Below are 16,797 nucleotides of genomic sequence, written 5' to 3' on the forward strand. Positions count from 1 at the left end.
CCATGTGGTATAAGTGCACCCACAGCGCTGTTAGGGAAGGAGTTCCAGAACTTTGACCCAGTGACAGTGAGGGAACAATTATTTCTTTGCAAGTCAGGATGGTGTGTGGCTTGGTGGTGAACTTGCAGGTGGTGGTGTTCCCATGTGTCTGCTCGTACTTGTGCTTCCAGGTGGTAGAGGTTGTGGATTTGGAAGTTGTTGTCAAATGAACCTTGGTGAGTTCCAGCATCTTGTATATGGTACACACGACTGCAACTGTGCATTGGTGATGAGGGAGTGAATGTTGAAGGTGGGGGATTGGGTGTCAATCAAGTGAGCTGCTTTTTCCAGGTGTTGAACTTCTCGAATGTTACTGGGGCTGCACTCATCCCAATAACTGGAGTGTGTTCCAATCTCCTGACTTGTGCCTTTTAAGTAGTGGGTAGGTTAGGGGAGTCAGGTGGTGAGTTATTCTCTACAGAATTCCCAGCCTTTGACCAGCTATTGTAGCCACAGCATTTATAGGCTGGTCCCGTTCAGTTTCTGGTCAATGGTAACCCCCAGGATGTTGATGGTAGGGGATTCAGTGATGGTAACAACATTTAAAGTCAAGGAACAATGGTTAGACACTCTTTTGTTGGAAATGGGTTTTGCCCCGCACTTGTATGATGCGATTGTTATTTGCCACTTATTAGCCCAAACCTGGGATACAAAATACCATTAATGACAGGACTCTTATTAATTCATTTATTTTTTGTACTCTGTTTCATTTTGAAATGAGTTCAAGATGGTAATGTTACGTGAATAACTTTCAAGGAATTAACAACATTTTTTTACCACGAAGGGTGAAGTTGGAGTCAGATTAGCTGAGAACTTCTGCAAATAGCTAGATATGTTCATCTTTGTTCTGATATTTTCATTACTTTGTATCAAAACAACAAACTTAAAATAATGTCAACATTATTACTTCAAACAAGTCAAATGCAAAGATTCATCACCCAACGGCAACCATTATATAAATGAAAAAAACCCAGAAAATACTTGAAATACTCAGGAGGTCTGGCAGAATCTTTAAAGAGAATAACAGAGTTAATATCATAACTGGGAAAAGTTAGAATTGTAATAGGTTGTGACTGAGTGAAAGGGTGAAGGAGGGGAAAGGGGAAGAACAAGGGAAGGTCCATGATTGGGTGTAGGACAGGAGATATTAAATGACATAGCTTTTCACAAGGCAAGGATATGGTCATTTGGTAAATAAAGAAATAAAATATATGCCCAGAGGAGATGTGAATGGTAGAATCATGAATAACCGTCATCTGAAAGCTAAGTCAAGGAAATGAGAGAAGCAAGAGAAGAGAAATGAGCAAAGAAAAACAAAATAACGTGGGGTCGGAGGTTCCGAACTGAAATTGTTGAACTGTGTTGAAGCCAGAAGGCTGTTAAGTGCCATTTAAAAGGTTGAGGTGCTGTTCCTTGAGCTTGAACTGAAACATCGCATCAGGCCAAGGACAGAAATGTCAGAATGGGACTAAGGTGGACAAGCAAGCAACTGTAAGTTCAGGATCGTGTTTGGAGACTGAACAGAGGTATTCCACGAAACAGTCACGCAGCCTGCATATGATCTCCCCAATGTAAGGGTGACCACATTATTAGCAGAGAACATGGCATACTAAATAGGAAGAAGTTGAAGTAAAACACGGTTCCACCTTGGAGGAGGTAGGATTTGGGGCTTTGGATGATGAGAAGGGAAGAGGTTAAGGATAAGTGTTGCATCTCCTGTGTTTGCATGGAATTGTGTCATTGGAAATTGAGGCAGTGTTCTTTATGACTGAGGAGTGGACCAGGGCATCACAGAGGGAACCATCTCTTTGGAATGATGAAAGGAGAGGAGGGTTAAGGTATATTTACTGGTGGCATCATGGATGGCAGAGCATCATTCATTGAATATAGAGGCTGATGGGATGGAAGGTAAGGATAAGAGGAACCCTATTGTTGTTCTGGGAGGGAGGGGAAAGTTTCAGAGCAGAAGTGAGAGAAATAGAGCAGGTACAGTCAGGGGAATTCCTCCTTGAGGAAAAAGGAAGGTCTATCAGAAGCGTTAGTATGGCATGTTGCATCATCTGCACAGATGCAACAGAGACAGAGAAACTGAGAGAATGGAAGAGAGTTCTTTCAGGAAGTGGGTATTAGGAAGTGTAGGCAAGATAACTGTGGGAGACAGTGGAGTTATAATTAATATATAGTGATAATCTGTCATGAGAATTGGAGGCAGAAAAGTCAAAGGAGAGTCAGAGATGGACCACATCAAGGCAAAGAGAAGGATGAAAATTGGAAGCAATGTTAATTAATTTTATTTAGTTCCAGTTTAGAGCAGAAAATGGGGCTGATGCAGTCATCAATGTACCAAGAAAGAAGAGGCATGAAGAAAGCTAAATAGGACTGGAACAAGGAAGGTTTCACATATCCCACAATAAGGCAAGTATAGCTAGGAGCCATGCGGCTCCCAGAATAGAGTTGAAAGATCAGTTGTCCAATGCAAAATCTAACTCAGTCAGGCAGAGGAGAGTGGTAGTGGTTGGAGATTGCTTGAGCAAGTCATGATGCAACACTATACAACTGATCCAATGAATGCCTGTATTTGCTACAGGTACCATGATTTGCTGTTCAAAAACTATAATTCTTTAGGCTCATGGGGTCTGCATTTTTGTCTGGATGTGTTTTCAGATGCAAATGACCACACTTTGCTTTTGTTGGAGGAAATCCAATTTTCTTACACATTCTCAACCCTTTGTCACATTCCTCTGGTCTTTTCGAGAGTCAGAGATGCCTAAGGTGCAAATCACATACTGTTAGGAAAACAAAGGTAGTTTTAAGGGATTTATATTTGTATGCGTAAACATTAGAAATAAAGTATAGTTACAAGTGGGTTTAATTTAATGTTTGTGTGGAAACAAGGGTAAAACTAAGAGTTCGATTCATGCTGGACAAATGTGTTTTTATGCGTGAGGGGTTGGTTCAGATCTAACCGTGTTTCTATTTTGCTTAGAGAGGGCGATGGCATGAAGAGTAAATAAACCAGCAATGGTTAACTAACAACTGGAGACTCTTTAAAGGTAGAAAGGTTTTTAAGTTTTAGTTGAGATATTGCAGTTGGAGACAGGACACTGGGAGTGAACATTTCTCAACTCTGCCCGGAGAGGCTGGACAGGACAAGGGAGTTCCAAAGAGGCAGGCTTCTCAAATAACCAGTTATTGTTCAGATAACCAGAGATTTGGGAAAGAATGTTTTAAGATAACTGAAGATAAGAGAACAGAGACCAAGGTATTTGTGACGTTAGTGTACTTTTAAGGGTTTTAAAAAAAAATCATGTTCTCTGTAGCTCACAGCCTTAGCTGCTGTCATTGTTGCCAGGCTGTCTACAATGAGTCATTTTATTACTCCTTGAGTGGTTCAAATGGGGTTGTTCATATCTACTCTGGGATTAGTTTTATGATCCTGCATTGTTAGGAGGAAGATCATGGGTTCTGGTCAGGTTTTTTTTTCCTTCCTAGGGAATTCAAAACATTTTCTGTTTTGGCTGGCAGCAGTGTTTAGAGAGTGTTTAGAGATAAAAGAGAGTGGACATCAGACTGAAAATAGTGTCTCTCTCTCCCTGGGTTTTAGAAGTTCTGCTGATTAGCTGAAAGCAAGGTTTCTTGTCTTCTTGGAGTAGAAAATCTGTTGTTTGTGGCTTATCAAGAGAGTCTCCCCGGTCTGGGAAGCTGTTTGAACTTCAAACTGTTCTGAGTCTATCAAGAGAACTGCAGAATTCATCCAAAGGACTCAATTCCAGTATCGCGTGAGCATTACACTTTGCTATGTTAAACCTGTTTAAAGGGTTTTGTCTGAAGGAAGCTTGGTTTTGATTGGAACATCTCAGATATATTTGTTAAGGGTTATACATTATTGTGATTATTTTGTTTCTATTTGTAATTGATAAAAGTTTTTGCTAATTTTCTTTCCATATATGTTAACCACATTTTTAATTAAACTTTGTTTGATAAAATCTCCTTAGTGGGTCATTTGAATCATACCTGAAGATAAACCTCTCATGCTTATCCTAGCCAAGTTCAAGATGCAAAATTTATGATCCAGGGGGGCTCCTGGAGTTTCTGACCTGAACCATAACATATTGTTCAGGACAATTCAAGAGGAAGAATAAACTAAGTGTTCTGAATTAAAGAGACAATTGCAGTAAACAGATTTCAGTGAGAAAGCAGATTTCAGAGGTAATTCAAAAGTTTGAATTAACAGCTTAACAGAGTCTTGGAATCAAGAGTTAAAGAAATTGGGAACAATTTGTACAGCAGTCAAGACAAAGAAATTCTCGAGAGGTGGTGCAAAACCTGTATTGGATTCATTGTTAAAAGTAAAGTGGGATCTTTGTTTAAAGGAGGCATTTGGAAAATTTGGATTGGATTGCAAAATGTAAAGTGCTAATGGAAAGTATTGTTGGGAAAGGAGATTTTAAAATGCGTTTTTGGGCATGGGGTTTGGAAACTCTAATGTGACAATCATTTGGGGTATTCTGAGGAAAACTTCACAATGCTAACTTGGGTTCAGAGTGGAGTGTGCATTTGACCACAGCCAATCTGTGTGCTTAAAGGGATGTTGTGTTAATGAGATCATTGTAGTTTACAGTGTACTTTGAATCCAAATAAATCTTAAAATCTGTGTCTATTTGTTAAACTAAGGGGGAGTAAAGGTGTAGTGTATAATAATCCAATTTTTCATGTTTAATAAATGTCTTTGTTCTTGTTGTTAAAACTAATTAGTAGTCTTCTGACTAGCTCCTCCACATTTTCTAAAACAACTAAAAGTTATGGCCTTTTGAACCAGGGTTCCATTCTGGGATCTTCCCATTCAGTTATAACACCAACTGGAATGGTAACATCTACCCCTGCTAATGCTGGTTCCCCATTTTACAAGGAAGAAAAAATTAGATTTCCTCCTGCACACCATTGTTGCCCAGAGGTTTGAGGTTTTGGAAGTCCATTAAAAGCATGCCAAGTTTGAGAGTTTGTGAAGAAAATGGGAAGCCCACTGAGAAGTCTGGCACATTCTGAAAAATAATTGTAAATTACCTTGACACCTTCAAATATCATTCTAAGATGACTTATTGCAATGTATCACAACATTTCTCCAATGGAGAAAATACCTTGATGTATTAAATACTGTAAAATAAAATTCTCTGCCATCATGTTTTTGTGCTCCGAATTGGTTGGATTGTCAGATCTGGCTGGTTTATTAAACAAAAATGGCTTGTGTCGGTAGAAGTTGATATCTATTCTGTCAGTGAAACGGAAGCTTTTGTTATGACAGCTGTTCCATTTAAAATCCTTGGCTGGGTTCCAAAAGCTTCAGCTCAGCAGGTGGTCTTATTGATCAAAGAATTATTGAAACTTTTACAAGCTCAGGAGAACAGAGTACATCTTTGATGTGGATACTTATTTCTTTACTAACCAATTGACAGCTCAAGAATTACAACTTTACTTTTTCCCAACAGATTTCTTTGTCCTCTTTCAATGAGAGTTAGCTCAAATTCAGTGTTTTCTTAGATTGTTGGAGGTTTCATGGTTTTTCCAGTAATTTAAAAATAATTCCCTTTGCCTTTGCGTGACCCAAAGAATTGTACATAGTGCATGCTGAGTGAATAGCCATGGAGGATACATGGGGGCATGGGGAAAGGTGAGGTGGAATATATGTGGGGCGAGGGTTGAACAGGTGGAGAAGTGAGGTTTAGGGGATCTGGGCTGCTGTGTTGGCAAACTGTTGCAGACTTTCATTGTATTCATACCCTTCATGCACTCCATCGATGCTTGTAAAATCCACATGGGAAAAGATTAAAACACCAGAAAGAAAAAAATCACACATGGGTCGGTGTACATTTTTCAATCTATGACAAGGGGTGGCACTGTGGCAAGCACTGCTGTCTCACAGCGCCAGGAACTCAGGTTTAATTCTGGCCTCGAGTGACTGACTGTGTGGAGTTTACACGTTCTCCCTGCGTGGGTTTCCTCCAAGTGCTCCGGTTTCTTCCCACAGTCCAAAGATGTGCAGGTTAGGTTGCTTGGTCGTGCTAAATTACCCCTTAGTGTCAGGGGGACCAGCAGGGTATATATGTGGGGTTACAGGGATAGGGCCTGGTGGGATTGTTGTCGGCGTAAACACAATGGGCCAAATGGCCTCCTTCTGCACTGTAGGGATTCTATGAAGTAGCCGGGTTTTCCTGAGTGCAGATGAAAATTCAGCCCCTGGAAGTCTTGCAATTTCTTATAATCTCACTAATTACAGATGTCTGCAGGAAGTCACTTAGGTTACTCTTGGTAACTACAGATTCTGTCAACCATAACTTCTTAAACATGTCCTGTATATGAAATGAGTGATACTTTGTGTGTTTGGAACTCACTTGCAGGGACGTTGGGGTTGTTCCTTCAATAGGAAATTGTCAGTCAGACTATATCCCTGGAGCAGTTGCTTCAAAAGGTTTATTGCCATAACAACATTTTGCTGCTATTTTGCATGACAGCAGATACAAGTACACTTTTGAAGTGTTAATTTTTAAATGTGCCGAGCAGCACCAAACCATTTTGATCTAATCAATCAATAATTAAAATCACATTTCTAGGCACCCTAATCATATAGATAATCTCACTGCCTAGTATAACTGAATTGTTAGATTTTCACTTTTTATCGAATATTGCTGGTCTTTCTTCACACATTTCCACACTAAATTAAATGACAGGTGATTCCCTTTCGTCATTCTTTGATTTTTTTTCTCATTTGAACACCCCTTGTACTAAGCCTCAGTATAATTATAGCTATAAGATCTTGCAAATCTCAAGTTGTTCATTCCGTTGCTGAACAGACTAAACATTGACAGTAATCGGCATCTAGTTAACAGATGGTGGAAGAGTTTGAAGTCCTGCTTCTCCCCATAGCAGTGAATTCTGCTGGTGTGTGGGACAAGACAAGAAACAGCAATTTGCAAGCTGTGCCTTAGCAGCACTGCAGTCAGGCTTTAAGCAGCAGTGACAGATGATCATTCGGGAAAGTGATTCTGGTGGCAAAACAGGAAACCATTAACACAGGGCACCAGTAATCTATCAACAGTATTGACAGTAGCTAACAGATAGTAACCCGGATTTTTGTGGACTCATGGAGACTCTGCCCCTTATCAAAAATGTTGCTGGGACCCCGGATCTGGAAAACCCGCTTCCAGCCCCGTGTCTTTGTGGCCTTCCTCTGGGTGCTCTGGTTTCCTCCACAGTCCAAAGATGTGTGGATTAGCTTGATTGGCATGATAAATTTCCCCTTAGTGTCAGGGGGATTAGCAGGGTAAATACGTGGGGTCACGTGGATAGGACCTGAGTGGGATTGTTGTTGGTGCAGGCTTAATGGGCCGAATGGCCTCCTTCTGCACTCTAGGGATTCTATGATTTCCAACAGATCCTATTTTGCTGGGAAGGGAAGAGGGGCAGAATATGATTCACACATTGGAAAATTTGAACCCAGCAAGACCATTTGAATTCCGAGCTGATTTTAAACTGACCATATTTTCACTGGAGCTATGATATTATTCTGGAGCGTGTGACTTAGAATATTTAAACAGAAATTCGACTAAAAGGTGTAGAGGATCTGTGGAACTGACAAGCTATTTAAATTCCAAGCCATCTAAGTTTTGAAAATAAAAATAGTTTTCTGTGTCTCTGTGTTTTAAAAAAAATTGCACTTGCAATTTCAATAACTGTTTGTTGACATATGGTTAATGGCTATCATTCTATTGTTATTACTACCTGACTGCTTCCATAACCTGTAATTATGCCAGTGATGGTGGGGGTTGTAAGTTCACAATTTGATTGACAACCCCAGGAATTTATTAAGGGATCCACTATCTTTGAAGTTGGACTTTGAATACAATTGTTTGTTGTTATAAGGGATTAAAGGCCTGAGGGGATTTAAATGTACTGAAGGGACTTCGATCAACAAGGATGTTTTTGATATAATAAATACTTAGTTTTGCCATGGTGGACACAGGAGTTAGCATGGAGGGTGCAAGGGGAAAGGCTAATGGGTGTGGGATTAATGTTGGCACTAAGTTGATGGACAGTCTACACATGATGATGGGAGATAAGTGTGGTGGTCATGTATTGACATTAAAATGGCACTAAGCTGGCATAAGTGCTATAAGGGTCATGGGGATTAGTGGTGGGAGTGGATTGGCATCATGGGTATGAGGGGGCCAAGGACAATAGGTAGAGAGGAATGGGGAGTGCATGACACGCTATTCAGAAGAACTGGGGAATGGTTTAACATGAATTGGCACAGGTGGAACATGTGGAATGTGTGCAGGATGTTAGGGAGTGTGAGGGTTGAGGATTAGAGGACCTAATATTCAACCACACAACTGGAATGAAGTTGCAGAGCACCGAGGCAGGCCTTTTAACAATATGAATTTGGCATTTGGCAGTCCATTTGGCTGCCACCAAACTGTTTCTGGGTGGGGGGGGGGGTAATGGGCCCAACTCCTGCACGCACCTATGCCCCCCGCCCCCCACCTGCCGCCTCCCCCCCTCCCCTATCAAACTCACAGAACAAAGATCTCATTTTGGGGGCACTATTTTCCCCAAGGTGGGTTCAGCGATCCAGTACGTTTACTGACTATGCACGCCCAGTCTGGGAGTGAAACCTGGACCACAACATAGGAACAGCTGACTAACTGGAGTAGCTCATTAGCCCTAATTTTGCCTCAACTCATTTAGTGAGTTCTCGGTGGGTTCAGGTCAGATCCCCAATTTATACCCTGACTGCTTTCAGATTCATTTGAAATTAATAGAGCATTAAGTTGGGAGATGTAAGTCAGACATCCAAAGAGCCCCAGACTTGGTGGGCTCCTTAGGTTAAAATCAGGTCCATTGTTTCAAGTGTCAATAATGTTGCAATCAGATATTTATATGGATACCCTGAATATTTTGATGTGAATATAGTTCCAGCTACAGTAGTAATGTTTGTCAATGCCATGTGGCACAAATTACATAATTAATCTCACAGAATGCAAGATTCATTTGCTCTCATATATTGGATGCATCGTAATTACAGTACAGCTGATTCAATTTTTTTGCTGATCGCTTAACTGTTAATTCTGTTCAGTTTTAGATGTATGATGCTTGGCTATGTTGGGATAGGGGAAATGGTAAACATCAAATACCAAACCCAGTTCTGATAATGACTCCAGTTGAAGCACTAACCTTTCAGATACCTGTGCTGCATACACTGAATTTCTAACTTCAATTTCTGATTTCCAGTACTTATAGTTCCACTTGCTGTTGCTTTGGTCTCTCCACTTGTCCTATATGGAACAAACCTGTTCACGTGACTAATAGTTACTTGTATGTTTAGTTTAAAAATGGACACCAGCTTGGCTCCCTATTGTTCAGCTACTCAGTCAATTTAGGGGACACATTGAGAACATTCATTTCCCTCATACTGGTGCTAATACTTTGAATTGTTGAGCACACTTGAACTTGACAAATACCCAAGTCACCTGCTCAGCTAATGATTGAAAACAAAGATGTTAAAAATGGTAGAAATAGAGCAAATCCAGAACAATTCTCTGAAAACCACGAAGATTACAGTCCAATGCATAAAAAGCTGTTAAACATCTGTACTTCCCATTCACTTTGCTAAGTCTTGAACCTCAGGGATTGTTCCTCTGATTAAGTTTCCATTGCTGGATTGATAATTGTATGGTGTTCCAAAAAACAAAATCAATAACAGATGCCAAAGCAACACCGTTGTAATGCAGAGTAGTTTGCACACCTCAAGACAAACCTGAAAGCACACAAAATTATAAGTTGTACCTTACTCAAGCCTAAAAACGAATCCGCGTGTCAGTGAAAATTTGTATCTGCAATCCTCAGTAAGCAGCACCTAGATATCCAACCACATGTCTGTACAGTGCCATGGTTCAATGGCAGGTGATGAATTTATTGTTAATAAAAAGAACAATTTTGCAATGCTGCTGCCAAATCAGCACAGTCTTGAATCCTAGTGCTTAACAAAAATACTTGATTGTCATGGTCGGAAATGATGCCGTACATTTTGGAACACAAGCTCAAATCTTTAGAAAAAGCAAACCTTTCTGGCTGTGCATTTAGTTCAATCCTCCTCCCCCCCCCCACCCCCTTTTGAGTTACTGCAACTCTTGAAGAGGAAGTGTGAGTTTGTAAAAGAAAGGGGATCCCAAATATCATTCAAACTCCGGTCCATCTCGCTCAGCATTCCTCTCGCTTGTTTAGTTGAGCAGGTTCGGTGTCACAGTCAGAAGCAGAGCCATTAGAAAATGTTCCAGCTTTTGGAAGCTTTTGTCAGTGCTGTGAGCTGTAACTGGGGATGGTTTCTGCACGAGGAATCCTCAGTGGATACGAGTCATCTAAGAACAAAGGGGGAGGGGGGTGATACCAAGACTGTTTTTAAAATTAAATATAGACAAGAACAAAAATCACCATTGAACAAGTCATAATTTGAACTAAATGGGATAATCACCGAGTCCCCTTTATATTAAATTCCCCTTACAGCTTCAAAATCTGAATCTTTTCATGAGTAGGATCCTTTTTAACATCAATCCATTTTGTATCATCATTCATTTATTAACCTACAAAGCAACATCCAATCTTTGGATGTATGTTAAGGAGGATTTTACTAGCTGTTGGCAAAATAACATTGGATACGCTGTCAAAATTTACATTCTAATCACGTTACCATCAAAGCAGAACCCAACACTTTCACCATTCCATCAGTCAATTTTCAGTGATTGAAGACAAGCAATTTTTAAAGTGCTGTCAAAACTTTAGTCTTCTATCATGTCTCCAGGTGAAATTCTTGAGAGAGGATTTTTAAAGACATGTACTAAACACTTGTTGGATAAGAAGAATAGAACACATGTCACCAGGAGTGATGACTAGACCATAAGCTCATCTTGAGATACTTTTTAAGGCACTTTGTGCTTTCAGTAGCCACAGAGAAGAAGCAGATTGTACATGGGAATTGCTCAAACAAAGAGATCATAATAAATGAAGATGCTGCGTTTGTTTTTTCACCCTGCGACTTTGTTGGATTCCAGCAAAACTCAGTGTTTTCCACTTTTGGCACCAACTAGCAAAAACACACTCTGCACCACAAGTATCTTTTCTCTCCTCCACCTCTCTAAAGACATCAGTTGATAATCTATTCACCGATGTTCTATTCTTTACTGCAGTTTGGCTCCACAGGTAATGGATGTCATCATCAGACAGCACATCAAAGAAGTGGTCCTTGCTCATGTACTCTATGTGACTCAAGGAAGTGCCGAGAGTCATGGAAGTAGACAGCACAGAAAAAGGCCCTTTGGTCCATCGCATCTGTGATGGTCAAAGGCAAACCACCCAACTATTCTGGTCCCACTTTCCAGCACTTGGCCCACCTGATGCACATACGCACAGTTTCAACTGACCAGTGATCAGAAGTGAGAGTATCGGCTAATTTTCCTTGCCCTGTCAAAGAAATGCATAGTCAAACTGAAGCATACTGTTGACCCAGCAGAGTACAACCTAATCCAGCATTGATTGGGAATCAAAACTGGGGCTGCCCAGCTATGTATGAGTTAGTTAATCATTGGATTAAGTCTCATAATCACTAAGGGAAGCTTGAACACTGAATATTTATGGTAGAAGTTGAAAAAGTAGCAAATACACTGAAAGCACAGTGCACTGAAATTTCAATTTATTTTATAACCCAGTGATAAGACTGGTTGAATCCAACGTTCTGTTAGAGAACTGAATCTCAAATCTCAATTGTAATCATTGGTCAACTCTGAGCAGGTGGAACTTGCATCCCCACACCCACAGAGAAGTCAACACTGAGCAGGTGGAACTTGCATCCCCACACCCACAGAGAAGTCAACATTGAGCAGGTGGCACCTGCAGGCCCACACCCACAAAGAGGAGACAACATTAATGGGAGACTTGTCTCTTAGCTGATCTTTCTAAAGTCAACTCAATAGTGGTATTGGTGAAGACCTAGAACAAGCTGTTCATCTTCCCTCACAGCCTCAATTGCCCAATGGGTCTGGCTGAGAACAATGGGAAACTGGGAAGAAACAGAAAGTTCAAGAGAAAAGAGCCATAAAATGGAAACCCACTTGTTAACTAGCTTGGAATGTTGTTAGCATTATTTTATCTACTCCAAGACCAAGGTAGAACCATTGCAGAAATGACGCTGTGTATATTTATAGATATAAAATAAAGAAGCTGGATATGTTGCTGGAGGAAATTTGATGAGAAACATGAGTAGATGTTACTGCTCCTGAAGAAGAAGCTGTAAGTAACTGATCAAAGATGATGGAAAAGCAACATATTAGTGGACAGTTGTGACACTGTTGTAATTAACACCGTGGGGCATTTCAGTGAAAGCAGCTCATAAGTCATATGCTGACATGTGTAATACTTCACTCCAGGCATAGTACTTAAGAGACACACTGACTCCAATAAAGTTACAAAAATTGACAGAGTATTGCTTGTGCACCATTTACAGCACTGCCATTCTGAAAAATACATGAAATATTTTAGCTTGTCCTTTACTGACTGAATAGGCTTCAAGATTATACGTTTTCTTTTTAAGTACACATGCCATTACCAATTTCTAAAAGATTGTCAAAACACCGACCTACAGCAGTTGAGGGATAGTTTTGTGTGTCCCTCTGATCAATTATGTGGAACAGAGGCCAGGTTTAAATTTATTATTAACTTTTCAAGTCTGTATGACTTTTCTTCAGAGCTCTAAAGAAGTCATGTGGACTCAAAACATTAACTATGTTTCTCTCTCCACAGATGCTGCCAGACCTTTTTTCCAGCATTTTCCATTTTCATTTCAGATTTCCAGAATCCACAATATTTTGCTTTAATGAAATGTATTGCTCTCGGACTTGGCAGCAAAGTATGCCTCAAGGTATCTCTGGAAACAATACTTCAGTTTATTGCAGTTTGGTCCATGCTGACAAAATGAGTCATTTAATCTTGGCTAAGGAACATAGTTCTAAGTTCATTTATTTGTCTTAATGAGCTCATCAGAAGTGCCTTTGCCTTTTTCATTAAGTGGTCTGAATCTCAACAATCTTGTTACAAAAAAATATTTACCCCATCTCTTCAAAATTTTGCAACAATGGACTGGTACATCAAAAAAAACATCTTTTTTACAAAATAAATTAAACAACAGCTTCAACATAAGCCTAATTGAAAGTTTATCATTAAGTTATCTTCTGACCGGATTCATGCGAGATATTGGGCAAGATTTTAAGTCACTGGAAACCTATTAGAGTCTATGTTTTCAAAAAAATTGTATTTATTAGTGTCACAAGTAGGCTTACATTAACACTGCAATGAAGTTGCTGTGAAAATCCCCTAGTCGCCACACTCTGGCCCCTGTTCGGGGAATTTAGCATGGCCAATGCACCTAACCAGCATGTCTTTTGGACTGAGGGAGGAAACCAGAGCACCCGGTGGAAACTCACACAGACATAGAAACATAGAAAACTACAACACAAAACAGGCCCTTTGGCCCCACAAGTTGTGCCGAACATATCCCTACCTTTTAGGCCTACCTATAACCCTCCATCCTATTAAGTTCCATGTACTCATCCAGGAGTCTCTTAAAAGACCCTATTGAGTTTGCCTCCACCACCACTGACGGCAGTCGATTCCACTCGCCCACCACCCTGTGTGTGAAAAACTTCCCCCTAACATTTCCCCAGTACCTACCCCCCAGCACCTTAAACCTGTGTCCTCTCGTAGCAGCCATTTCCACCCTGGGAAAAAGCCTCCGAGAGTCCACCCGATCTATGCCTCTCAACATCTTATATACCTCTATTAGGTCTCCTCTCATCCTACGTCTCTCCAAGGAGAAAAGACCGAGCTCCCTCAGCCTATCCTCATAAGGCATGCCACTCAGTCCAGGCAACATCCTTGTAAATCTCCTCTGCACCCTTTCAATCTTTTCCACATCCTTCCTGTAATGAGGCGACCCGAACTGAGCACAGTACTCCAAGGGGGGTCTGACGAGGGTCTTGTATAGCTGCATCATTATCCCCGGACTCCTAAACTCAATCCCTCGATTGATAAAGGCCAGCACACCAGACGCCTTCTTAACCACCTCCTCCACCTGCGGGGCCTATTTTAGAGTCCTATGGATGCGGACCCCAAGGTCCTTCTGATCCTCTACCATACTAAGAGTCTTTCCCTTTATATTGTACTCCTTCATCCAATTCGACCTGCCAAAATGGACCACTACGCATTTATCTGGGTTGAAGTCCATCTGCCACTTCTCCGCCCAGTCTTGCATCCTATCTATGTCCCTCTGTAACTTCTGACATCCCTCCAGACTATCCACAACCCCACCAACCTTCGTGTCGTCGGCAAACTTACCAACCCATCCCTCCACTTTCTCATCCAGGTCATTTATGAAAATGACAAACAGCAAGGGTCCCAGAACAGATCCCTGGGGCACACCACTGGTGACCGACCTCCAATTAGAAAAAGACCCATCTATATCCACTCTCTGCCTCCTTTGGGCAAGCCAGTTCTGGATCCACAGGGCAACAGCCCCTTGGATCCCATGCCCTCTCACTTTTTCGAGAAGTCTTGCATGGGGGACCTTATCGAATGCCTTGCTAAAATCCATATAAACCACATCTACCGCTTTCCCTTCGTCAATGTGTTTAGTCACATTTTCGAAGAACTCCACCAGGCTCGTAAGGCATGATCTGCCTTTGACAAAGCCATGCTGAGTATTCTTGAGCATACTAAACCTCTCTAAATGCTCATAAATCTTGTCCCTCAAGGTCTTCTCCATCAGCTTACCAACCACTGAGGTTAAACTCACCGGTCGGTAATTTCCTGGGCTATCCCTATTCCCCTTCTTGAAAATAGGAACCACATCCGCAATCCTCCAATCCTCCGGCACCTCTCCCGTCTCCATCGACGACACAAAGATCATCGCCAGAGGCTCTGCAATCTCTTCCCTCGCCTCCCACAGTAACCTGGGGTACATCCCATCCGGACCCGGCGACTTATCTATCTTGATGTCATTCAAAGATTCCAGCACAACCTGTTTGTTAAAGTCCACATACTCAATCTTTTCAGTCCACCGCAAGCCCACAGTACATCCACCCATTTCCTTCTCCTCTGTGAAAACCGAGGCAAAATACTCATTAAGCACCTCTGCCATTTCTACTGGTTCCGTACTGATTTTCCCGCCTTCACCTTTTTTAGGCCCTATTCCTTCACGTCTCATCCTTTTACTCTTCACATATTTATAGAACGCCTTAGGGTTTTCCTTAATTCTACTTACCAAGGCCTTCTCGTGACCCCTTCTGGCTCTCCTAATTTCCTTCTTTAGTCCCTTCCTACAAGCGAGATGGGGAGAACATGCAGGTTCCGCACAGACAGTGACCCAAGCCGGGAAACAAACCCAGGTCCCTGGTGCTGGGAGGCAGCAGTGCAAACCACTATGCCACTGTGCTTCCCCGAGTTTAAATTGGACCCATTGTTTCAATTTTCATAAATTGTTTGTGAGGTACTGTGAAAAACAAAAATTCTCATGCTATAACTTGTTTTATTCCATTATCAGATCGGTCCATGTGAAAATATTTACTGGACTAGATTTTCAAGCAGATAAGTGCAAACAGTCAGCAAATCTAATCTATTATTTCAGTCTAGGCCCCTCCTCTTTCCATTCTCCTATGTTTTTTGCTCATTATTTTGTAACCTCTTTCTTGTTTCTTTCTTCACTTAAGTAATGTTTAAACTATGCTAACGTTCAACTGGGAATAACAAACATGCGAACCTTAACGTGTTTATTATTTGTCCATTTTCTCCATTCTGCAGATATAGCAACTTTCCTCTCTGCAGCCACAAGATGGCCCCATCTGTCAAATTCCATATAGACAGTAACTAGGTTTTCTGAACAAGAATGTGCAGATGCATTTCCAATTTCAAAATACAGAAATTTGACATCAGGAAATCTTTCGACTTAGTTTGACAGAAATCATAGCTTGGTGTATTGTTAAAATTTGTTAGGTTTTCATCTGAGTTCATCCTTTTTTCACAGAAGTGAAATACTTCTGGAGATCTGAAATAAAAACAGAAATGCTGGAAATGTTCAGCAAGTCTGCTCGCATCCGTGGAGAAACAGAGATAAGAGGCAAAATGTAATGTTCTCCCCTGTAGGGAGTTTGGTGGTGGGGGCGCGGGGGGTGTTAGTTAATTGTCAGGAGGGTGGTGAGTGGAGATCCCACCGCCTTTCCACCTCAATCTTTATTGAGCTCGTGATGAGAGGGCTTGTGGATGGCCTTCCCATCCCCTGGCCAATGAGCCCTTTACGTCAGAAATTAATGCCCATTGAGAGCCATTACTGCTGATCACTCTAATCTGCCCCACCCCGGGACTCCCATCCCCTCTTCACTTACCTGTGTTCTCGGTCGCTTGGTAATCCTGGGCCTCAGGTGAGTGCTCTTCAAAGCAGTGGCCGAGATGCCCATTACTCACATTAAATCCAGCCCAATCTTTAAGATTAATGATATTTTACTTCCTACCTTTTCACATTACCCAAGGATGTTTTGTGCTGTTCTGCACAGTCACTGGTCATGCATGTGACCCTGAATCTATAAAGAATTCCTGCTTGATAAAACATGTGGCACTTGGTTCTGAAAACTCTTGCACAATTTTAGTTGTTGTGCACTCGTGTTT

General features: G+C 41.3%; 1 protein-coding gene across 1 annotated transcript in view; it reads right to left on the reverse strand.

The window, feature by feature from the left end:
- Positions 1 to 8,657: 8,657 nt before the first annotated feature.
- The window catches only part of LOC144508290 (docking protein 5-like), a 416,872-nt gene continuing 408,732 nt past the window's right edge, over positions 8,658 to 16,797 (reverse strand). Inside the window, exon 8 of the mRNA XM_078236106.1 lies at positions 8,658 to 10,451. Within this exon, the coding sequence (XP_078092232.1) occupies positions 10,387 to 10,451 (65 nt within the window). The 3' untranslated portion in view covers positions 8,658 to 10,386. The remainder of the gene's footprint in view (positions 10,452 to 16,797) is intronic.

This window comes from Mustelus asterias, chromosome 20 (assembly GCF_964213995.1).
Source record: "Mustelus asterias chromosome 20, sMusAst1.hap1.1, whole genome shotgun sequence".
NCBI lineage: Eukaryota > Metazoa > Chordata > Chondrichthyes > Carcharhiniformes > Triakidae > Mustelus > Mustelus asterias.